The sequence below is a fragment of the Mus caroli genome, unplaced genomic scaffold (genome assembly GCF_978045245.1).
Source record: "Mus caroli unplaced genomic scaffold, Mus_caroli_1 scaffold_1, whole genome shotgun sequence".
In the NCBI taxonomy this organism is placed as follows: Eukaryota; Metazoa; Chordata; class Mammalia; order Rodentia; family Muridae; genus Mus; species Mus caroli.
Window position 1 is genome coordinate 186,355,616 of NW_028227256.1, and position 26,144 is coordinate 186,381,759.

General features: G+C 42.2%; 1 protein-coding gene across 1 annotated transcript in view; it reads left to right on the forward strand.

Moving 5' to 3' along the window:
- Ush2a (usherin) overlaps positions 1-26,144 on the forward strand; it is a 680,823-nt gene that overhangs the window by 256,779 nt on the left and 397,900 nt on the right. Inside the window, exons 22-29 of the mRNA XM_085835345.1 lie at positions 4,256-4,382; positions 5,722-5,823; positions 8,958-9,137; positions 10,351-10,481; positions 15,284-15,557; positions 22,115-22,318; positions 22,445-22,525; positions 25,407-25,598. Coding sequence (XP_085691471.1) covers positions 4,256-4,382; positions 5,722-5,823; positions 8,958-9,137; positions 10,351-10,481; positions 15,284-15,557; positions 22,115-22,318; positions 22,445-22,525; positions 25,407-25,598 — 1,291 coding nt within the window. The remainder of the gene's footprint in view (positions 1-4,255; positions 4,383-5,721; positions 5,824-8,957; positions 9,138-10,350; positions 10,482-15,283; positions 15,558-22,114; positions 22,319-22,444; positions 22,526-25,406; positions 25,599-26,144) is intronic.

The following is a 26,144-nucleotide window of genomic DNA, read 5'->3' on the forward strand; positions in this document are numbered from 1 at the left end:
TGAAAACTGACTCCAGATCTGAATGCTAACACCCCATCTCCTTTGATGTGAGTCTTGCTCTTTCAAAACTCTGGGGTCCTTGAAGACTGCAGAGGATGAAGGGACCAAACAATGCCACTCCTCACTCAGCCACATGAGTCTCATGATCCTGACAGTACTGCAAGGACGCTCTCTGGAGTCCCATCAGATAGACAGGCTGGCTCAAGTCACAGTGGAACTGTTTTTGACCACTTCCCATCCCTTCTGCTCTCTTGGCCCAGCTTCTCAGCTCGCCCACCCCTCTCTGCCCCATACAGCTTCATCCTAAGTGTCCACTGAGTTGGCAGATACTGGCCAAATACTAAGAAAACCAGGATAGTAAAAGTAGGAAGCCAGGTGGAGAAAGGAGGGCTCTGCGATGCTGGGTAAGCACATTTCTGTCTAGAATAATAATCAGTCCACACGAGGCAAAAGCTGTCTGTTTTCAGCACACTGACAATTCACTTACCTTTGAAAAGGTGAGGAATTGGTTGAGCAGGCTTGCCTCGGGTGTATTTGAGAAGATATAATCAGATATATTATACTAAATGCTCCTGGGCCAGGAGGCAGCCCATGAGGCAGCGAGCGCCAGCCAGCAGGGGCTGTACCCTCACCCACCTCTAAGGAATTCACAGCTAATGCAGGTTAACTGGACATGTCTGCCAACTGCATAATGAAGACCAGGCTTATTTTTAGACAATTATTTAAAGTGCCAAATAGAGAAAAATCTCAACAGTCTCCACTTGTTTGTTCTGACTTTGGGATAAGAAACTGAAGATGGATTCGTATGCGATGTGAGAGATGATAACTCACATTTGAAGAAGTGGAGATGCATTTGTTTTGTGCACCTGATATTGACATTATAATTACGTGTGTTTTAAGCACTTTAAGCATCGCTGTAAGTCATTATTTTCCTTTTCTCTGTAAATTAAGACAAGGTTGCCTAGTGGCCTCTGTATTGTTCCCACTGCAATGGTAATTATATGCTTAATGTGTTTTCCTTATTCAAATGTCACTGCTTTATCCCTAGCCCAATCCTTAGAAAATGTAGATGCAGGCTAAGCACCTCTGACAGGTTATCTGGTTAAATGTTAGATCTCTGGGACTAAAACTGTACCATAGCTAAATCCGATCACCTCTTTTCTGAGATGAAATGTCTGACTTTCATGATCCTGTAGTGACATGTTAGTGCTCGGTGATTTTACTTTGCTTATTGGATGCTTTGACTTGTCCCAAAGTAAGTTGTGATAGAGACCTTTAACTGATGCTTCCTGAATCCATTCACAGGAATTTCATTTTGAATTTGGAAAAGGGACATTTTCTAGGTAGTTTAACGTCACTCTCTACAACCCGATTTCAAAATAACTTCATCTTCTCTCGAATGTTTCAAGTTTTAAAATGTCTTAATAACCCTGAGAGCTGAGTTGCTTGAACAGCTAGCTGTAAAACCTCCACAGAGGGAGGCCATACAGCTAAAACCCACCAGGCTCCTCCTCCGAGTGTCTGGTAGCTCCACTGGGTGAATATGTAGGGAGAAGAAAGGAGATTCTTAGAGTTGAAACTGGAAATGTGTATCTCAGGAACTGAATGATGGGAACAGTTGTTAAGGGGTAAAATCGAGGGAATGGGAGAGAGGGTTCACCAGTTAAGAGCACACACTGCTCTTACAGAGGACCTGAGTTCTATCCCAGCACCACCTCTGATAACTCACAACCATCTGTAAACTCCAGTTCCAGGGAGACCTGATGCCCTGGCCTCTGCATGCAGCTAAGAATACACATGCACACGTGCACGCACAAACACACAAGTACACACACTTTAAAATAATAAAAATAAAGCTTAAAAAGAGATCAAAATGAGAGATGAATTACAGCCCTAATTTCTAGAGTTCCACCGAGTCACTAAAAGCTACAGTGTTCTAGTCCTTTGCTTGGCTACGTCAGTTTTGCAGAGACTTGATGAGGTGATTTTTACTGCCCAGCTTTAACCTAATTTGTCCCTTAGTTTATTCTGAACTCATTGGCGTTCACGGAAAATACACTGAACATTCTATTTTTCACAGACAAGGAACCTTTGAAAATAAAACTTTAAAATAATTCTGAGAAGACTGTAATTGCCATGCCCAGTATTTCCTATGCACAACCCTAGATCCAATTGTAGAATTATTATGATGGGGATGCTGGCATCCTCATCAATGAACGCCTTGCAAAGCTCCTCTAAGACTTGAAGCAAGTTTGACCCACCCTGCTGCAGGATACCTCAGTGGATTTGCAACTGAACAATATGATTTCTGATGGCAAGAACTCTCCCTTGCTTCAGATTATTGCCAAACACAATGTGCAGAGCCTCTGCCTCAGACACCTGATCTTTAAGATGCAGAACCGTTTGTAACAATTTTAACGCTAACTAAGTACACTTTGATGAGACAGCGTTTAATAAAATGCTCATTAATTTCATCATTAGCAAGGGTATGCTCAGAAGTAAGCCAGTTTCTTATGTCACACCCAATTAGCATCCCATGCTAGTAATCCCATTAGTATTGTTGAATTCACTAATGGAAAAACTAATGGGCATAGTACCAGGGCACATTAATTGGGCACGACACCAGTTCTGGTTTTAATTATTAAACTACGATAATGAAATGTGTGTTTGTAAAATATTAAAATGTCGAAATAGAGTTGAAGAAAATAAAAGAATAGGTAGAAAAACTGAGACAGGAAAAGAGTCTAGGGCTAGAGATAACTTTGGAAATGGTCGTGTGCCTTGCTGCCCAGGTTGTCTATATAAGTTGGGGGTATTGTCCATGTAAGAAGGAACTACTTGTACTGTGGGAAATTGAAAGCTTCTTTTTGTTGGTTTTGTTGCTGTTGTTGTTGGCTTTTTTTTTTTATCTTTGTAGCATAAGTTTCTCTATATCATGTGTGTTGCCAAGTATACTATGAGGCTTAACAAAGGTTAATTAAATGTATAGAATGGACATAGCCTATCTTTAGGGAGATATAAACAAGTATTTTAAGTAGGAAACTATGGTTCATGCCTTGTGACTGGCCATGTAAATCTATTACATTAGAGAATTACAGGCTTTTTCTCTTAGGAACAGTTGACTAAAATTGTTAGTATTTGATGGAACATTCTAGGTAATTAAAAAAAATTATTTGTATTTTATGAGTCGGTGTTTGCCTTCATGAGTATGGTTACCCTGTGTGTGCAGTAACTGAAGAGGCCGGAAGAGGGTGCAGAATCCCACAGACTGGAGCTCCAGATGGTTCCAAGTTCCATGTGTGCTGGAAATCAAACCCAGGTCCTCGGCAAGAGCAGCCAGTTAAGCTCTTAACCCAAGCTCTTCAGCCGATTCAAGATTATTTTTAAAAATATATACTATTTAAACCAATCTTACTTGCAGTGTCTAAGAACTTGCAACAAGTTTGCATTTGATTTTTGTCAGTAAATCAACCTTGAAATTAAATTTATCTTCCTTAGGTTTGGAGGGATCTGTTTTCTTTGTCATGGTAGTAAATGTTGGCTAATATGGATGGAATTTCTTATGTGGACTCTGATTTGCCTATGGCTCTCCTGTGCTAGTCTGTCTGTTCTCTCTCTTCTCTGCTCCCTTGTCCTTGCCTATTTTGTTGATCTTTCCTCTTGGTATCTGCCATTCACTGTCATCATACTCAAGAACTCATTTTCCACTGTGTTATTATGATCCTACCAGAACTATAAATGTTACATTTTTACACTACAAAGTAATGAATACCAAACTTAACTCAACACCTAAGTTTAATAAAAAATTACTCATTTTAACATGGGTCATCTCCCAGCCCCTCTTTCAGTGCACATTAAGAAATTATTCATGAAAAGAAAGCTAATTTTCCAGATGTTTGTTTATCCTTAGAATACATTTTCGCTACTTTTCTCAGTTTTAAATTCTTCTCTTCCTCTTTACAATTTTCCATGAACAATAAAATGTGGGCATAGATACCCAAAATACAAGTGCCTTTGTAAGAGAGACTGGTCTGGAGCCTTCTGTTCTTATTTGGTCATCACGGTTTTCAGATGCACACCACAGGTGATTAGAAAATGGCAACTTGTATGTCAAGTATCTGGAAGAGTGGCTGCATTGTGTTGGGATCATAATGCTGATTTCTATGAACTGGTTCAAAACATCTATGTGTGTCAGTGACATCTGAATGTGACATTGATTGATTGATTGATTCATTCACTCATTCATTCTCTCAAGGGAACACTAGTGGAAGTTACCCCAACTGATGATCCTAGTCAAGGATACAGGGATGGAGAGTGGCATGAAATCATAGCAGTCAGACATCAGGCTTTTGGCCAGATTACTCTTGATGGACAGTACACAGGTAAGGGCTGTGTGCGCGTGTGCATGCATGTATGGGTGTGTGAGTTCATGTGCATGCGTGTACACATGTGTGTGTGTGTGTATGCTTGCACATTTGTGTGTATGTGTGTGTACACATGTGTACACATGTGTGCATGTACATGTGTGAATTTCACATTGATTTTTCTATTCAGTTTCACACTAATCCCTGTGAGATGTCTCTTAGTTGGTCTTGACTTTCCCACTGGTAAACTCTAGCCATCAGCTCCTTGTCCAGGTAGGACTCCAGTAAAGCAGAGATGAAAATGAAGCCATCATCAGCCATGCTGTACTTTGTGTATTCTTCACACCATGCAGGGGCTCTTGATTGCCCGATCGATGTTCCCTTTTGACTCCAGAAGGCAAGCAAGGAAAGCAAGATCTATGCACAAAGATGTGAAAAAACAAGACTCAGAAATGTAACTGACACCTCCCAGTTCCTTCAGTGGGTAGGCAAGACCATATACCCAGTGCTTGCATTTGACTGTGGTTTTCTTCCCAGCTGACTCTGTCTTCCATTTTCATCCAAAGATATAGGTTTTCATGGATTCATTTAGGCTATGACTGATTTTAATGAGCTCCTACTATATTCCACTATTGTTCTAGGTGCTCAGACAGCAAAGAGTAAACAGAGCTTTGTAGTGGCTGTAGTGTACATGGAGGTGGTTCCAGGAGATAATAAATAAAAGTATAAAGTCATAGCAAGTTATGGGAATGTAAAAATGGGAGAGGTAGGTTTGTCTGTGTTGATGAGACTTTAACTCAAGGGGAAACTCAGCCTAATTTACCCTCTAAGGATGTTGAGGAGCCTTCTGGGAACAGCTTCTTATAGTCACTAGTCCAGACCCCAGAGACTCATAGCTGATTGGCATGAGGCCATTCATGTGAAAGGTCTGTGCATTGGGAGGAGTGTTAAATTTGATTCAGGACTATTGGGTAAGGACTTCCTTATAACATTTGAGCAGAGAAATTAAGGGCCAAGGAAGGAACCATGAAAATATCTAGAAAGAAAGGTGTATGTTTGTGTTAAAACAAAACAAAACAAAACAAAAAATAGACATCAAGCCAGGATGGAGGAAATGGTGGGCAACAGGCCCTAGGGGTATCAGAACACTTTATGTTACATGTTAGGGTCTGATAAGGAGGCCATGTCAGTAGCAGACAGAGAGAGGCTGCTGATGAGATGCAGGCTTACAGCAGCTGCCTATGTGGGAAGAAGAAGGTATAGCAGATGCAGGAGATCTGGGTACTAAAGATCCGTGATGAGTTTCACTCTGAAGACGCCCCTGAGGAAGCTGTAATTCTCATTTCCTCTCCCACAGGCTCCTCTTCTTCTCTGAATGGAAGCTCCATGACAGGAGGCTACACTGGACTGTTTGTGGGTGGAGTGCCACAAGGTCATACCATCCTCCAGAAGAGGCTTGGTAAGTTTCACAGGAAGTGGAAATATATATTATCCTCATGCTGCTTTTGTTGCTGTGGAAACACTTCAGCAGCACAACTGTAAGAAGAAAGGATATATTTAGCTTGTGGCTCCATCTTATAGTCCTTCTCCATAGGGAAGAAGCCATGGCAGGAACTTAAAGGAGTTAGTCACATCCATGGTCAAGAGCAGAGAGAGAATGAGTCCATACCCGCTTACTATTCAGCTCACCTTCTCCACAGCCAAGCACTCAAATCTAGGGAATGGTGCTGTCCACAGTGGGTTATGTCTTTGCACATCAAACATTAATTAAAGGGCATCCCTCTACAGATGTGCCCAAAGGGCAGTCTCCTCTTGATAGTCACTCATTAAGACTCGTATCAGGTGATTATACATTTTCCAAGTTTATAATTAATAACAACCAGCATGATATTGTACTAAAAACTAAATACAATCAATTTACAGTACTTATAAGTATGAAGGGGTATTATTATCATTATTGTTGTGTGTATGTGTGTATTGTGTGTGTATGTGTGTATATTGTGTGTGTGTTTGTGTGTATGTGTGGGTGTTAACTTTTAGCCCTCTTCTTTCTCATGGCAACTTCAATAGTTCTATTTACCTTGTCAATGTCAAATGAGTTCCATTCAAAAAGTTCATTAGGCTTTTGCCAAAATGGCTTATATTTAGATTCATGTAATTGTAGAATGTATGTAGAGTTTTTTTCTGAGACTTTTTAATCCAAGGGAAATAACACACGAACGGGGAACTTGACTCCCAGAAGTCTAAGAAACATTCCAAGTGTATTGTGTGACAGTCACAAAAGAGGTGACCGATGGATGGTCCTATCCCAATCCCCCAAATTCTATAATTAAGATATTGGGGCTAGAAACATGGCTCAGTGGATAAAAGTATAGTTTGTTCTTTCAGAGGACTTAGACTCTATTCTCAGCACCACATGGTGGCTCACAATCTGGCATCCTCTTCTAGCCTCTGCAGGTAGTGTGACCACTTGATGTACAAATATACAGATATAAATATAGAGATAGACAGACAGACAGACAGATATAGAAATATACAGATATAGATGATATAGGTATATATAGGTGATAGATGGCAGATAGATGGTAGATAGATGATAGATAGATGTTAGATAGATAGATAGATAGATAGATAGATAGATAGATAGATAGATAGATAGATTGATAGATGATAAGAAAACACTAATACATATAAAATAAATGGAAAGTAAGTTTAAATGATATTAATAAAATAGATTCTATCGTAAATAGGGAGGGTTTTACTGTGAAAAAATACAATGACCAAAAGCAAATTGGAAAGGAAGGGGTTTATTTCAGCATACAGTTATATACTGTCATAAAGGAAAGTCCAGGTAGGAACTCAGGGCAGCAACTGAAGCAGAAGCCACGGTGAAACATTGATTGCTGACTTGCTCTTTAGAGCTGTTCAGTTGCCTTTCTTTTACATTCCAGGGCATTCTGGCCAGGGGTGGCACTATCCAAAATGGGCTAGGTACTTCCACATCAACCATTAATCAAGAGAATACTACACAGGCTTGTCTATAGGCCAACCTTATGAAGACACCCTCTCAACTGGGATTCTCTCCTTTCAGAGGACTATAACCTGTGTCAAGTTACACACACACACACATGAATGCACACATAGTCTCAAACATGTGGCACATATATACACCTTACTTTCAGCATACAAAAACATACTCCAATATGAAACTAATAGAAGTTACCACCAGGGATGTAGGGAGGTTGGCAAGATGGCTTTTGTTGTCTATCCAGGCAAGCTGAGTTCAGTCCCTGGGATCCACATGATAAAAGGAGAGAGCTAATTCTGACAAATTATCTTCTCATTGCTACATGTTCACCATAGCATGCATGTGCTTACACAGAAACACACACACACACACACACAAATAAATATAATAAAAATTTACATGACTCTTACAACAATCACCTCCAAGAGCCTACTAATGACCTTAGGGTTTTTCCATGACTTACTAGGGCTCACAGGACACCTCAGGGGTTCCTCTCAAAAGGCTTCCATGTAACATTCCAGATGTCATGGAATGGCTGGGACCCTGGGATAAGTGTGGTCATCCATGTGTGTGAATGTGTGTTTGCATGGGAAGTATTCATTGTTCCTGTGTGTGTGTGTGTGTGTGTGTGTGTGTGTGTGTGTGTGTGTGTGTGTTCATATATGTGTTTGGTTGGGAGATAGTCATGGTTCATGCGTGTGTGTGGTGTATGTATTCATATGCATGTTTGGGCAGGAGGTATTCATTGTTCATGTGTGTGTGTGTTCATATGTATGTTTGGTGGGAGGTATTCTTTGTTCATGTGTGTGTTCATATGTGTGTTTGGGCAGGAGGCATTCATTATTCATGTGTGTGTGTTTTCATATGCATGTTTGGGTGGGAGGTATTCATTGTTGAGTTCTTATACACCTATGAACATGTGCATGTGTCCATGGATGTCAGAGGTCTATGTCTGATATCTTCAATGACTTTCTGCCCTTTATTTGTGAGATAGAATGGAATGGCTCTCACAAAGAATGGAGCTCTTAGCTTTGTCTAGGCCGAGAGTCCAGTGAGCTTCAGGGACCCTCCTATGTCTCCCCCTTGCCCCTGAGCATTGGGGTTGCCAACAGTACTGGGAGGAAGGGATTCTTGGTTTTTTGAGTGGGTGCTGAGGATCCAAACACAGGTCCCCAGGTTCCTGTCATCACTTCACCCACTGAGCCCTCTCCTAGCCCTAAACCTCACTTTTGAAAGTGTTTAGCACTTATATTGGAAACTTATGATAACAATTTCTGGGTTAATTCAAAAGGCAGCATTCTTGCTAACAGCAAAATAACAAATTTTGCTTTAATTTTTTTCATAAATCTGTCTCTGCAGATTCATTGTGAATGAGCCAGAGTCAAACAAGAAATTGCAACCATTCACTGTAGCTACTGGGGTTGCATGACTTGCGGTCTTCAGGAACTTGGGGTACTAGTGCTTGTAGGTTTCTTCTTTTTGAACGTCAAGAAAAATGGATTGCTGAACAACTAACTCTACACCATTGAATGAAGTGTGTTCCCTGATGCCTTTCACTTTTGCAGAGATAATCCAAAGAGGTTTTGTGGGCTGCCTCAAGGATGTGTTCATCATGAAGGGTTACAGCCCTTCTGGGACGTGGCTACCTTTGGATTGGCAGAGCTCTGAGGAGCAGGTGAATGTACATCACAGCTGGGAAGGTTGTCCCACCAACCTAGAGGAAGGAGTTCAGTTCCTAGGAGCAGGTGAGGTGTCGTTGGTGACTCACTCGGCTTGTGTTAACCATCTTTCTGTTACCATCACAGAGTACGTGAGGAAGTTGACTTAAGAAGATGTAAGCTTAACATCGGCTCTCAGTTTCCCAGGTTTCAGTGGTTTCTGATGTGTCCCTTGTGAGAATGTGTGACCTTGTAAAACCACTCTTTGCCAGTGAGAAGAGAGGTCACACTCTGCCTCCCATGTCTCCTCATTGCTCCTCAAGGTCTCCCACTAGATGCCACTTTTGAACAATTTGAGGATATCTAAGAGCCACACACTAGCAGTACATATAGGTTCTCTTCACAGTCTCATCTTACCTCCTCTGCCCAGTTTACTTTATGAATTTATGTTGCAGAACTGTGTACATTGAATCCTACATTATTTTCAAAGTATGGACATAAAATATAACTGTTAAGATTCATGGGACATACTTAAGAGTGACATCTCTGGTAGGCCCCAGAGTAGTTTAAGTGTCACAGTTCCCATGTATAAATCAGTTGACAGATGTCAGCATGTAGGTTACCGTGAAAAAGTGGCGCCAAGGAGTTTTCATTGCTAAAATGACTCAACATCCCTATTCCCCTTCATATATAGTTGAAGGGTGTGTGTCAAAGCTCAGCAGGGGTTAAGCAGACCTCTGAGGGACCTCTGGTGAATTGGGACATCCCTGCCACCACCGCGGAGGCTGAGGGAAACTGTGAGGTAGTGAGCTTCCTTCCCTCCTGCCTCTGTGTACACCCCCACGCCTGTGGCATGGCCTTGGAAAGCATCTGTGTGGCTTGGCAGATTTAGACTGTCCCTCATTAGACACCCAAGTCAGCCTCCTGTCTCTAAGCTGATCAGTTATAAAGTGGCTTAAACTGTGTGCAGTAACAAAACTGTAGTTATATTGTTTATTTTTCCATTAAAGGCAGCATTCCGAGCTTCTCTTAGCTTCCTCCAGGGGCTAAGCTTCATGCAAGATTTGTGTGTGTGTCTGTATGTATGTGTCTGCGTGTGTCTGAGGATGGGATCTGTCTCCTTTCAAAGGTGTATGATGCTCATCTTGCAGCCCCTATAGACAGGAGGAGGGGTGTCATGGACTGATCTACCTGTCTTTTGTGTGATCTTTTAAACAAAGGTCATACCATTCTCAGATGCTCGACACACTTTTATACTGCCTGCCTGATGCTGATGTGTATACACACTCTTGTCTTAAAGGATTCCTGGAGCTTCCTTCAGATACGTTCCATGCTGCAAAGGACTTTGAGATTTCCCTGAAGTTTCAAACAGACCAACTAAATGGATTGCTTCTTTTCATTCACAATACAGAGGGACCGGATTTTCTTGCTGTAAGTTAATGCATCTAATTGTGCTTATATGAAAACATCAGGCCCAACTTTGAAAGCGATAAATTGTGTGTTAATACCAAGCACAATGGCTTTTTTTTCCCTACATTCACTTCTATTTTCATTTTTTTTCCTTAAGTAGTCTTTATTTTAACAGGCCTGTGAAATGACTTACAGAGTTAAGATAATTTTTTCAAATGACAATTAGTACTATAAATGTTGTAAATTGAACAGAACAGAGCAGATGTTAAAAATTAAGGGAATCCAATTTAGTTTCTTAGTACATGAAAAATACCTCTTCATTGTCTTTTGATATAGTTTCAAAATGCCCTTTATATATTTCACTCTGTGTCAGATGAAATGCAATACATGAGTGTTAATGAGCAAAGCACTCCATTTGAGGACTCAATTTCCATCCTTTTGAGTCTTTGTTTCCCTAACTCTCACCAGAACCAGCATGTGATCATAATTTTATGTCTCTTATTAGTATGTATTTTATAGTTTGAATGATGAACATCTATGAATGAGTTTCACAGATTTTGAGATTTATGAAAATGTACTTTTAGGAATTTCTACTCACAATATTCTAGGTTGTTCACACTTTCCATTGAGGTGTTCCATTTTCAGGGCTGTATAATATGCCTCTCACCAACCCTACACTGTTTATTTCCACGTATTTGCTATGGTAAATAAGATTAATATGAGCAGATTGTAAATTTCCCTAAGTGCAGTGAGAAAGTGTGACAGTTTTTATTTATGGTCAATCATTCGATCAAATGCTATTGTCCAAATTGAGTGAAGCGCTGGACAGATGGCATAGCAGTTATGAATACTTATGTTTATATCTTGCCTCTTCCAGCAACATATCTCTTGGTGTTTTCTTCCTGTTTTCAGCTCAGTCTCCTCTATGGCGTGAGCCCCTCCTGACATCCCGGCATTTTGCCCTGCTGTCTGTGTGGTGATGGTGGCTAACCATCTCCCATTGGTCACAGTGAACGTATGACAGATGTCTGTATTCATTGTGTCACTCTAACTGAATGCCTGACAGAATTAGAAGGAAGAGATTTACTTCGGCTCCCTCCTTGGTCCTTGGCAGTTTTTAAGAACATCATGATGGCAGAATCACATGCTAGAAGCTTCTATAAAGAACAAGGGATGGGGAGAGGTTGGGGAAATATCAAAGTCAGGACAGAGAAACAGGTGCCCTTCAGAAATACATTCCCAGTGAGCCACATTCTCCAACCAGCCTGCGTGCCTCACCACAACCACCTCAAAATTATCTAGTCTGATTTATTCAAATTTCTTTTCGTTTATGTGTATGAGTGTTTGGCCTGCACATATGTCTGTGCACCACATGTGTGCAGGTGCCCATAGAGACAAGAAGAAGTCAACAAATCCCCAGGAACTAGAGTAACTGATGGCCGTGTGCCACCATGTGGGTGCTGGGAATCAACCTCAGGTCCTCTACAAGAGCAGCAGGTACTCTTAGCTGATGAGTCATCTGTCTGGCACCTCTCTTCAGTCTTTACCCAGCGGGTTAAACCATGGATGAAGTCTGAACACTGATCAGCCTCGGCTATGCCTTTACCTACACAGACAGGGATGTCTGCTGGTCATCCAGGTGACGCAATACAATCAAGTTGGCAGTCACATAGCCTTGACTTTTCACACACTCTTCTGTACAGCCTGCTGGGTGATCTCCCATAGCTATACTCTTGGTTTCAAATGAGGGAGTTGATTAAGTACACAGCAAGTGAAGGAAAAAAAGGATGAATAGCGAGTAGCAGAAAGACAGACAGAGACAGACAGACAGATAGACAGACAGACAGACATCACAACACCATCCAATCATCTTCTCAAAACCCCCAGCGGAAATCACCCGGGGAAGGAAGCCCCAGGAAGTCCATCAGCTAGAGCTTCAGTGCGGCCTGCACAGAGCAGGTTGTGAGCTCATCCGGTGCTCAAGCTAGGGCTCAGGGCAGCCAAGGGACACCAAGTAGGGAAACTGAGATAGTCCGTTGGAGTTCCAACTAGACTTACTCTGCATGGTTTCACTTCCCATACTCAACTTCAGACTTCTCTTTCCCACTGCGGGCATCTTTCTATTATGGGATATGCAATGCTAACCTCTCCTGGGAATAGTTCACCTTCTGCTGTTCTGAGGGACACTGGTTTCACTCCTGGCCTGCTTTGTCCATTTTTTTTCTCCTTGTCACACAGTGGAGCAGGCTACCCTGTCCACAGACAAGGGGACACTGATAAGACTTTGAGACGGACACATTTAAATTAGAAATGGGGTGGGACCGCCCTGCTTCCCAAGCCAGCCTCTCAGCATAGTCAGGCAGCAAATGACATTTCCCAGCATGGTTGCCTTGCAGGTACCCAGCACAGACAGTCCTGGCCACCACACTCTCATGAGTCACTTTATGATGCACTTAGAGCCTTCCTGATCATCTCTATAATCGTGCTGATTGGGATGACTTTGATGACCTAAAACTGATCAAGCATCTGATATTTCAAGTGGATGCTTCCCTTGCCCAGAAAAAATGAACTTAGGATATCAAATATGAGTCAATACAAACATAGTATTTGGTGTCAGATGAGAGATGAACTTTTCCCATCTCACCCCAAATTACCTAAAATCTACCTCTACATACTGAGCAAGGCTCTCACAGTCTCCCACTTCAGTGCTTCCTGTGTCTTACCTAACTTGGGACCTTTCTTTAAACCAAATGTCCTCTGAGTGCATGTGTCTATGACCCTGTTTAAAGGAACATCCATGCATCTCACATTACTGTAAGTCTTATGTGTGCATGTGTACCAGTGTGTGTGTGCCTGTGTGTGCCTGTGTGCAAGTGTGCTTGTGTGTGTGCGGGGGGATGTAGGCTTAGATTTTTTTTTCAAAACCCACTTTAATTAAGGTTCTTAAATGCTTCAATGTCCCTTCTAGCCCACATACGAGAAGAAGGAGAAAAAATGACCGTGTTTAGAAGTAGTTCTCTGGGGCAATTCCAACCTTCATTGTCATGATATCAGTGATCCTGTCCAAAACATCAAACAGGAATCTGTAGGAATGGTTCGATCCAGAAGAAACCACAGGGCTCCCCAAATTGGCACAAGTCCAGAGAAGCAGCAGGAAGCAACCAGAACACCATGAGAAGTTTTCCGGCATATTTCTCTCAATGAAGTTACAACAGGCAAAGATCAGGGAAGACCAGCAAAGCATTCCAAGAGGAACGAATACAAGAGCATTGCTCACTGTCTGCCGGGTAGTATTTATATTTTTTCTAAGCATCACATGCCCTCTCAAAGGTCTGCTTCAGCAGAGCATCACATGCCCTTTCACAAGACAGCTTCTAGAGAAAACACCACGGGGCTGCCTCAGCAAAACATCCTCTTATGTATCTGCTCCAGCAAAACCTTCTCTCATCATACAGCTTCCAGAGAAACATCACGTGGCACAGCCAAATTTTCAACAAAACCAGAAATATTCACTTCAAGGGTGCGATGCAGTCAAGCTTGTGTGTGTGTGTGTGTGTGTGCGTGCGTGCGTGCACTTGTGTGAATACACATGTGTATGTGTGCATATAGAGCCCAAATTTGATCTTTAATTTCTTTCTGGATATACTCCCCACTATATTCATTGAGATGGGGTCTCTTGCTGACTTTACGTCCAGCTTGTTCCTAGGAGCTTCTGTTTGTGCCTCCCCAGTGCTGTAATTCCAGAATTATAGAGGGCCATGTTCCACCTGGTGAGGGATGGCTAAGCTTGTTTGGCAAGTGGGTCAACCTTTGCCTTTAGAAGAGCCTTTACTGCCCCAGCTCCTCTAAATCTTTCTTGACTCCCAGGGAGCAAGTGCTTCATCTGCTTCTATGGTGTCTCATCACTCTCTTGGCCACAGGACTGCGTCAAGATGCTCCTTTGCTGGGGGGGGGGAGATTTTAGGGAGCTGATGATCTTGGTACTTATTGAATGAAGGGCAATGCCTGCTTGCTGGGGATGTATCATGAAGATATCATAGAAGACATATTCATTTCCCATCAGGATTTAATGTATTTTATTTAACATTCCATTCTCAAACTTTCAACTAGTATGCTTGCTGATTTCACACCTAAAACAAAAGAAAAATAAATGGTTGGTAAAAATAATTGTCGTGTAACATTTTGAGGGAAAATATGAATGCTTTCCCCTTACACTGAAAATTTAGGTAAAATATGCTGACATTAGAAAATGGTGCATTAATCTAAACGAATACACACAGAGGCAATTATGCGAGAGACTCAGAATAAAACTGAAACATCGAATCAAAATATATCTCGCAAATTTGAAATTGAGCTCACTAACCATTTAAAACAAGGTTCATCAAGCCTGACATTTCGATTTCGTATTGTCCTGTCAAATTTTCTCCCAAATTAAATTGATACATGCAGTTGTATTTTCTCATTTCTAAGAACTCAAAAACCAGAGTCGTGGTTCATAGTGTTCTGTTCCCCACGTTGCCAGTCATTTATAGTAAGATTTAATCTGTTAACTATGTTAGAGAAGAAGCTGGTGTCTCCATAACACCACACTGTGTAGTATAATCATCACTGGGTATGCATTTGTTTGACTGAGTACAACATTCTTCATGGCAATTGTAAGCTGGCAGCGTACATTTCATTACTCATCACTTCAGCTCTGCTGAGGATAAGAGGCGGTTATTGTGTCTTGCCTTTCTTCAGGAAACTGACCTTCTGTTCTTGTTGAAGCTGCCATCCTGCAGCCTCCTGAGGTTCCCTTTGCCTTTTTTGAATATGAAATACAGGTGGAGCTGAAGAGAGGGCTGCTGAGCTTCAAGTTCAATTCCAGTCTCATCTTTACACGCGTGGATCTCAGGCTGGGACTGGCCTATTGTGATGGAAAGTGGAATACAGTCAGTATCCAAAAGGACGGCTCTGGGGTGTCCGTCGGTGTGAATGCACGTAAGAAGAGCACCTCCCAGGTTGGAGGCCAGCCTCTGCGGGTGAATTCTCCTGTCTATCTGGGCGGGATCCCACAGGAGCTGCAGGACTCCTACAGACATTTGACTCTGGAGCCAGGTAAGCTCCCTTTAGAGGCCCACACCATTGGACATCCCTGTCCCAGCAGGCTTTGGTTGTACTGTTTCCAATATGCCAGTAGATTTGCACTAAAATAGTCCCCACTAACCCGCCTTCCCTTTGCTTACAGCCCTTTAAGCTAAAAAACAAAATCGAACACACACACACACACACACACACACACACACACACAACTCACTGGATATTTCCTCAAAGTTTTAATGCAGTTTTTATAGTTTTTTGTAAGTTTTAAAGATTTGTTCCTTTATTTTTATTTTATGTTTGTGTCTTGCCCAAGCATATGTATTTGCAATGCAGTGCCCTCGGAGGCCAGAAGAGGGCGTCAGATCCATTTTAACTGGACTTGGAGAAGGTTAGAGACACCATGTGGCTGCTGGAAATGGAGCCCAGGTCCTTGGCAAGAGCAGACAGTATACTCTTAACCTCCTAAGAGCCCCCAGACAGTTCTCCATGTTGAGCCTAAGAGTGTCTCATCACACTCCTTAAATTCAACCTAGGTATTCCAACATGTCTTCAGCAAATAAAAGTGTCATACAGATAGACCAATTTTACATGTATTACATGCATAATTTCCTTAACAGGCATGTGGCTTGGGCTTTTAAAATATTGATCATTTGAAATGTAGACAATACAATGATTAATAAAAACAAGTCAGAAAACAAGTGACTTTAGAAAAATAAAAAAATTAAAATATTGATTATTCCCTATACGTACGTGAAGGTAAAAGATAAAGTTTGCGTAGATGTGAATGAATGACTAGGAAAATACTGCCATTAATTTCATTCATTTCAGCTTCTGACATCAGAGCTCTCGTCACCTCCACAGCTCTTCAGTAGAATTTGGGGACAGCAAAACCACATGAAGCACATGAGTTTAGTAGAATTTCAAGTATATTTGTGGAAAAATTAGACAGCTTTATCAATAATCATCAGAAAATGGAAAGCAGTTAAATTCCTAACCCAGCATTCAACTCATGTGTAATTAACTAGAAAAATAAAAATATTTTAAAAGGCACTCAGTCATGTTGACACTGGAGAGGCTGGGGACGGAGGATGACAATTTTGGAGGCCTCCTGGGCTATATAGTGAGACCCATGACTCAAAAAACAAAAGGAAAAAACATCTGTGTGTGATTCCCTGAGCACTTCTCATAAGAAGAACAGAGGAAGCTCTTCACGAGGCGCCTCGGACTGAGCCAAGGTGATTCGTTTTGTTTTTGTTTTTCGAGACAGGGTTTCTCTGTGTAGCCCTGGCTGTCCTGGAACTCACTTTGTAGACCAGGCTGGCCTCAAACTCAAAAATCCGCCTGCCTCTGCCTCCTGAGTGCTGGGATTAAAGGTGTGTGCCACCACGCCCGTCCCGAGCCACAGCGATTCGTGACGGCACCTGATGGATGAGGAAGGCGGGGGATAGGGAGGGAAGCATCTGCAGAGATCCCGTGGTTAGAGAGCAGACGCAAGAGTCCATAGTGGATTACCGGGTGCCTCTGTTTGAACTCAGTGCAGTGAAGTGTTCTTTGGATTGGCACTTGCTATTGCTCCACCTCTGTGACTTGGTAACAATAGAAATTTCCAAGGTATGACCAAACGTGCTCTCATAGAGAGAAGGTTCTCTGTACATTTTAAAATCTACACCCCATGAATGGTTAAAATTTCCACGAAGCAGTCTTTGCCTATTTGGTAAGTACATAAAGATTTAAATGACTTCGGATTGAGAATATATGGGGCGCTGTAAGGACAGTCTGAGCAGGGTAGCAGTAAGGAGTTAATGAATAACCAGGATCTAAGACAGTAATGACATTTTCAAGGCACTTAAGATGTAGCAGCTGCTAAAAATATTACATTCATACAAGATCGTCCCTAGATTTTCAGGCTTTCGGGTATTAGAGGGAATCTGGTAAATCTCTGTGAGTGAGAGAATACTCCATCCTGTTTACGTGGGGCTGAGCAGCATGGAATGAAACAAACTCCTTATCCAGGCTTAGGCTAGAGACTCATACCTGACGCTGTTGTCACCAATAGCCTCGGAGACATGAATGGAACAGGATGCTGAACTGGTGCTGAGGAAAACTGTAAAGCATCAACACAGACCCAAGGGGAGCAATTTTACCTATACTAGATGCAAGTCTATGATACCAGTGAACTCTTTACTTACGCATAGACTAAGCTTTTCTAGTGTGTGTGTTTTATCTGTGGCGCTGGTTTTAAACCACTAATACACCATTGAAGTCTTCAAGCATAATAATGCTTAAAGATAGTAAGAAATTGAAATTAGCTTTTCCCATCATTGTGGACATCATCGCCATTGTCATCCTCATCTCCATCACCAACATCAGCACCACCACCACCACCATCATCATCATCAACAACAACAACCTTTCCAGGTGCACAGGAATGGGGTGAAATGTTGATAAAAGTCCAGGATTGAGAGCTTCCCCCATCCACATCAAGCTTTAAGATTCTGACTCAGATACTTTGAGACATGCTAACCTGTTTTACCTGGATATCCGCTCAACTGCAAGAATATCCACCAGAGAGATGTATAGCCACCCTCCAGACAGCAACACGTAATTGAAATGATTCCTGTTTGCTTAATGTGTCTCTCTCAATCCTCTCAGTACTCTATTTTTTTGCCTCATCCTTCCCCACGCTTCCTAATTAGAGCCTCTTGTTTTCCAGACTCCATTTTGTGGTTACATTCATGCTATTTTTTTTCTCTCTAGCCATTAATGTAATTGTTCTTCGAATCAAATGTAAAATTAATGTTCTTCCTTGTTTTGGAAGTTCTGGGCAACTTAATTTGCTAAACTTTGAACACCTCACAGAATTGTGGGAGTTTGTCTTCTTGGAAATATCACAACAAACACATCCAGGCCAGCCGTAACTGCCCGAGGCACATAATCCTGTAGTGTGTACTCTGAAAAACCCCTGGAAGACGGGAAAGGGGCGAGCGAGAACCCATCCTCCCTGCCTCCCAAAGCACACGGCCACTGCTGCTTTTCTGATCCTTCCGCGTAGACACGTGGGACAGCTAGATATTGAGACATTAGGGCGCTGGAGAAAGGAAGAAGGAAGGGGACTGGGACTTTTGTTGTTTTGTACAAAGGCAGGGGATGAAGAAAGAGTCTCTGCTCCGCCAAAAGCAATTTCTTCCTCAGTTTCTTATTATCGTGTTCATCCAAGTTCTGAAGGCTCTTGGGGGAGGGTTTGGTGGCGCAGTGGTGAAATCATGGAGTCACCCTGTCTGTCAGGGGAGTCTGTTCCAACCGAAGGAAACCACAGTAGGACCCTCCAGGTGAGCTCAGCAGCTTTGCAGGGGGGTCAGGCTCCCAGGAGTTTTTGCTTCAGCAATTGGTGCCTGAAAACCTATGCCTTGCCTCTCTGGATGCAAATAGAAAGGTGGTCACCATACCTGTGTCTTTCCTTTAAATATCTGTGCAGTAAAGTGTTCTCTGTGTCATTAGATGCTTAAGTTTTGAAAAGTAGTGAATCATGATGAACATGAAACTTCTAACCAGTTTTTTTGCTGTTTATGTATGTGTGTGTGCAGATATATCCAGGTATACATTGTGTCTGCAAGTGAATGTGTACGCCTCTGCATACAGAGGCTAAAAGTCTACCTTTGGTGTTATTCCTTGGATGCTATCCACATATTTATGTATTGATTCATTTATTATGAAATCAGGGTTCTTCACTTGTCTACGTCTCTCTGGTTGGCTAGATTGACTAGCGAGAAAACCCCGGGAATCTGTTGTCTCCTCCTCCCAAACACTAGGATTCCAAGCACTAACAAAAATGCCCAGAATTTTTAAAAGACTTCTAATATAACATTCAATCTTTATGACATCTATACATGTATACAATGTGTGGGGATCATTTTTGCCCAAACTCTTGTCTTCTAGCACCTATAGAATCCACTCTCTACCTTCCAATTTCTTGCCTTGTGTGTGTGTGTGTGTGTGTGTGTATGTATGTGTGTGTGTGTATATATATATCACTAAGTCCATTTTGGGTACCATATACAGGAATGGGTGAAGATCTTTACTAGAGAGAACACTCAGCCTACCGGTCACTATACTGCTAAAGGTAATTGACTTTCCATCCTCTATTGGCCATGAATAGGCAATAGCTGCTTGGCTAGTGATGGAGGCATGGGAGCCTCTCCTTACTCCATGTTGGAATTTGCACTAGTTGATCTTGTTCAGGCCTTCTGCAGGATATTTGTTAGAGTTCATGCATACATTGATCGTGTCCTGCCTAGAAGACAACGTTCTGCTATGGTCATCCCTGACCTCTGGCTCTTATAATCCTCCCATGTTCTCTTCTCTGCTGTTCTCTGAACCTTGAATAAAGAGTATGACATAGATGTCGAGCCTTCACAGCAATTTCTCTCTGTACCTTGACCAGTTGTGAGTTTCTACACTAATCATTGCATTAAGAAGTTTCTCTGAGGAGTGCTGAGCTACACTAACCTATAGGCACAGGGCTATACCTCTAGAGGTCAGTTTGATACTAAGTATTGTCTTAGCAGAATAATAGTGATAGATTCACCCTTGGGACCTTTGAGCTTCCCAGACATGGTTTCTTGGTCACACTTACAGACCTAGGCATACCTTTCCTTCTCTGAAGCTGGCCTCCAATCCAGTGTATAATGAATCCAATAATAAATCCATTAGAAATTCAATAATAAAAGAATTGGTTGCTATCATAACATTCGTGTGACTATTATACCCATCAGCACATCTTTCCCACAGCTTTGAGGAGCCTGTGCATGATTTTTATCCCCTAGCAACCTGCAGATCATCTTTTAGTACGGTGAGAGCTAGCCATCAGGGAGCAAGGCTCCTGGCCAGCAGCATCTTGATTGCACCATGTGCTGTGATCAAAGTCTTCAGCAACTGGTTTACCATCAAGCTCTGATGATCACCCATCATTTTTATTTGGTTTCCAAAGATAGAAACGAGTTTCTCACAATCACATAACAAGCACTTGATTGACCTGGACTATCCCCCAGAGGCTTTGTTGCCATTTTAAGTAGATCTTTCAGTAGGTAGCATAGTGTACAAACAGCGGTGCACATTCAGCCCCACCCTGTCTCCAGAACTCTGTCTTGACAACCCAGAGCTCCAGAAGCATGTAGAATTCCTTAGAGCAGCATAGCCACATTGTGAAAACTGCCTGTCTTTTGTCCTCTTTTTTATGGGGATGGAAAGTAGGCAGCAGAGAGGCGAGGTGATCCTCATATGTATCAGCAGAAAATGGCTGCTATTAACTGTTAACAACAGAATTCTTCAGTTCTGAAATCTCCGACAAATACATCTTATACCAAGCCTCACTGCTTCCAACTCAATTCAACCAACTCTTTTCATGTCTACCATGTATTGAAGATAGACTCGCAGTATTGATCAGTCAGGCCTGAAGGAATTGGAATAATAGCCAAAGGCATTTAAAAGGAAGTAGACTGCAGCTTAACACCGTAGAAGAAATAAGATATCAGCTAAACACTGAAGAGAACAATTTGGCCATTTTCATCTTTAAGAACACTCACAGTGTGCCCAGACTTTTCCAACTTGACATTGTCTTGTGCAGAAAGGTGAGCATTTATGGGGAATTGTGATTACAGTCCTCTTTCATGCGAATTTGGGGCCTATTTCTGGGCATCTTCTGGCCATTCAGCACATGTTCAAGGAAACGACGATTCCTTGGCGGGGCAGCCAGCAATTTGTTCATGTTTGTTCTCTATCTAGCAAGCACAGTGAAATCTACAAACCCACTGGTTCACATTCACTGACAACGGCAGTCAGGGTTTCAGGCTCAGCATGGGAGATGCACATTCCATGACGTTTACGGGGTTAATGCTGCTGTCACTGACTGATGGTCTTTGCTAATTTGAGTGTGAGCCCAGTGTGCATTCAAGGTGGATATTTGAGATGACAGAGTACAGAGAAAATGGCAGAGCACAGACTCTTACCTTTACCTGCTGGTTTCGCTAGGACATATTCCATACCTATAAAATGATTATTATACAGCCCATGCCAGTGTCTGGGGGCTCCAGTACATGAAAAGCAATGTTTTCTTTGCTACCATCCAACATAAATGTTTCATAGTCTATCTTGTTCCCAACTCACACAAATTCAGGGATGATGTCTTTCACCCTCTACCAATTACTCCTACTAATAATTAGCCTACATTATCTAGGCACATCCTGTCTATCTTGTACGAAAGTTTAAAGTTTACTTTATAGCTCAAAGAATTTAGAACATGTCGGCCTATATAGGCAAAAGAAATCCTGTTTATGTGCCAAAGTGGGATTGTAATTATCTATGCATATGCAGCTTTTCAAAACGGTATCTATAAATACATTTCTGCAACTATTTAGCTAGATGAAAAGCAAGAGCCTAAAGATTTCTCGAACAAGACTTTAATCGTTGTTCCTAACTAAATCCTCCCCCGAGAGGTAAAACTTCAGAGTACAAAAACAGTTGGTCATTAATGACCCAAGCCCTTTCTGTGACACGAGTCCCGTTCTGTTTGCTAGGGTTCCGTGGTTGCATGAAGGAAGTTGCATTTGCACGGGGTGTTGTCGTTAACTTGGCATCTGTGTCCAGCCGTGCTGTCAGAGTCAATCAGGATGGATGCCTATCAAGTGACAGTACTGTTAACTGTGGGGGAAATGACTCCATCCTGGTGTATCGGGGAAGCCAGCAGAGTGTTTACGAGAGCGGTCTCCAGCCCTTTACAGGTAATGTGGCCGTCTCTAAATTAAATGCTACAGGTCTGCCATCTGCTTTCTTTTCCCTTGCTGAAAGCCCACTGCAAGTCTGGAGGAAGCCGGCTTTAAACTTTCTACTTCTTATTTTCCTTTAAGAATACCTGTATCGGGTCACAGCCTCACACGAAGGAGGATCGGTGTCCAGTGATTGGAGTCGGGGACGCACATTGGGCACAGGTAAAGTCTGCTGAATTGCAAACATAACTATGCACACATATGTGTATGTCTGTCTGTGCTCATAAGCCTATGCCCTGAAGCAGCACCAGGTTGGTTTGAAAATGGCTGTGGAAAAATACAGAGCACTGCATCTGAGTTTGTCAGAGTTAACTGCATCTTGCTAGGGCTTTTTCTTTCCCCTTAGACTCCGAGAATGGAAACTAAGGTACTTACAGATTTAACAAGAGCCCCCATGCTACTTCAGAGCAGGAAACATCCACCAGTCATCTATCTCATATAAGGGAGAAGACACACATGAGGATACCATTGGACGGGATGAAACGTTCTTGAGTGTCACAGAGTGCACTCTAGAATCAGGGACATTTCTTTATCATGTCCTAGGAGACATCTGTCATGGTGGTGAGCAATAGCCTTGTAGAGTGACTCTTAAGGGGGAAAAGTCTCAAGTAAGTTTAACATTTTCAAATCAGAAAAGAAACAGTGAGGAGACATGCTAGACCAGACTTCAGACCCTCGAGCAGTGAGTGGCCGTTTTGTATTTCTGATGGCGAGAGTGCAATCTTCCTTAGGGTGGCATGACCGGGAGCTATTGATCACAGTGTTTGACAATTCCGGAGTTTTCCATCAATACAATCAAATGTCTGTCAGAAAGTCTAGCACATTAGTGGTGGCTGTTGAGTCTGAGGACATTTTCTCCAGCCATAAAAAAAAAAAAATGTCCCCAAACCTGCTTTTAACCATGCTTTTCTTTCACAGTTCTCAATAATTGGTTACTGGCCCGGGCAACTTCATTTTAAGGATGTAAAAGCCTGGGATAGATCACTCTCTTAGTCAGGGTTTGTATTCTCACACAAATATCATGACCAAGAAGCAAGTTGGGAAGGACAGAGTTTGTTTAACTTATACTTCCATATAAGAACTTCATCACCAAACAAAGTCAGGACAGGAAATCACACAGGGTGGGAACTTGGAGGCAGAAGCTGATGCAGAGGCCATGCAGGGATGTTACTTACTGGCTTGCTTCCCCTGGCTTTCTCAGCTTGCTTTCTTAAAGAACCCAGGACTACCAGCCCAGGGATGGAACCAACCACAATGGGCCCTCCCACTCTTGATTATTAATAGGAAAAATGCCTTACAGCTGAATCTCATGGAGGTATTTCCTCAAGGGAGGCTCCTTTCTCTGTGATAACTCTAGCTTGTGTCAAGTTGTTCCACAAAACCAGCCAGTACAATCACTAACGGTAACTTTCAAGACTCACTGCCTATAGATTTTTCCAGAGAGGATTATGAGAGAATCTTCTAAGATAATGAAAATAATTATCTATATATAGGCAAGACATTGAGATGAACATTCTCTCAAGACCCTCTTTAAGTTCAGAGCGGGTAGAAGACTGAGGATAAAATAGCCGTTGTAACTGACCTGTTTCTGTGTTTCACAATCCACCATGTTCTTAGCAAATATGCCACAAAGGTCTGCTTTTCGGCAATCTAGTGGGTGTCTAGAAGATCCATTGTTAGCTTACTCCCCAACATGACCCCACTATGGAGTTCTGAAGGTACAGCCATGATCTGACCACATGTACTGTGTCACGGATTCACATTTGCAATCTGACCACAGCACCAAGCAGCTCCTGGGGGCTGAAGAATAATTGCACTATTTAATTATTTTTTGAGTCAGTTTTGCTCTGTCCCTTATGAGAATACCATCTGGTAGACAGTACCATCTTTGCCCTGTATCACACTTCACAACTAATAAAATCAGCCTCTCTCCCCTTGTCTCTTTTCCTGGCAACTTGGTCGTGTGTGCTGTTTTCTGTAGAGGCCCGGTCGTGAGTTGTAAGCGCAGAACGAGCTGCTCACTGTGTCTCCTCTCACCCTTAGTGTCCACTTGGCTTCCCTTAAAGCTGTCCTGTGGAATTGGGCTCAGCAGTGAAGTTGGGGAGGAGACTGTTTGATGTGGGGAACCTGACTGTCTCCCATCATCCATTGATGGTGCAGAAGCCCAGGAGCAGTTAGAGCCTCATTCTCATTCATCATGCTGTCACACAGTTCCGTGGGCGCTTTCTTTGTGTGCCCAGTGTGGTCAGCTGTGATGAAGTTGTTACTGATCAGAGCTGTGTAAATATCTAACAAACAGTTAAAGGTTATGGATTTTTTTTTTTAATCAGCACTCAGCTTGCGAGGCCTTCTATAGCTCCTGTAAGTGTTCTCATTTTGTTCTGAGATACTTTGAAGAGAATGTCTCCAAAACTGAGACATTTTGAACTCCATCCAGGGCACCAACTCCTCTTACCTCCCAAATGCAATTAAAACGGTGTCCTATTTATCATACCTGCTACAGCTTTGCTTTTGAAAACTATTTAAGAAACAATTGAATTTGGAAAGTAGGAATAACCATTCTAGGACCACATACAATCACAAGCACATGTGTGGTTTTCCTTTCTTTATTTTTTTTCTTTTTTTTGGCTACCTGAAAGGCATAAAAGTGTCAGCTCACTTTGTATAATAACAGCCTAATTACCTTGTTCCAAAGTGGCGCATCATTATACTGCTTCACCCTGTCACCTGCCGGCCATGCGCCTCCTTCCTGATGAGTGTTGCTCAAACTCAACGGCTACAGTCAATGTTTGGGGGGAAACCTGGTCTCAATGAAAAAGGATGTTCTGTCTATGGAGTTTTGATGGTTTTGAAATATAGCTTAAACTGAATGGCTCAAGATGTGCAGTCACATTAAATCAATGCTGAAAAGTTACAACTCTAATAAATTGTATTTATGCTAATGGTTGAGTCTGATTTACGGCTGCCATTAAAAGTGAAGAACAGGAACAGCCATCCCCTCAGACGGGCGCCCGCTCTTCTTCTCTCTTTTATTCTTTCCCAGCTCTGCAGAGTGTGCCAACTCCCTCAAGAGCCCAGAGCATAAACGGATCCAGCGTTGAGGTGGCCTGGAATGAGCCTGCTGTGGTTAAAGGTGTCCTGGAGAAGTACATTCTGAAAGCCTACAGTGAGGACAGCTCCCAGCCCCGCGTGCCCTCTGCCAGCACTGAGCTCCATGACACCAGCACCCACTCAGGTAAAGGGACGCCTGAGAGTCTGTCTTGCAGGTTCCTTTGTTTTGGTTTGGGATAACAGAATGTTCTTCCTCCTTTACTCTCCCGAATACATTGGATATGTGTGTTTGGCCCAGTGGAAAACAACAAAACGAGGCAGACCATGATGGCACACACCTGTAAGCACAAGGTTGTGAAGATAAGGTAGAAAAATTATGAGTGCAAGGCCAGCTCAGGTTGCACTGTAAGTATGAGGCCATTCTAGGCTGCACAACAATATCCTGTTCCAAAACAAATAAACATGCACAAACATGCACAAACACACACACATCCCACCAACCAAATAAGGAAATCAGTGTGATGGAATCCTGTATCTATCTGCCTAGGATAAAAAGGGTAATTCTGCAAAGCACAGATTCCAGTAAATATAGATGCATTCAGAGGTTTATCATCTCTCCTTCTAAGGACTAGGTTATAGGATTCATAGCCTTTGAATATTGCATAAACATCTTTTTTAAAGATCATATACATATCTGTACATACAAATGCATATACGAGCATATATATAT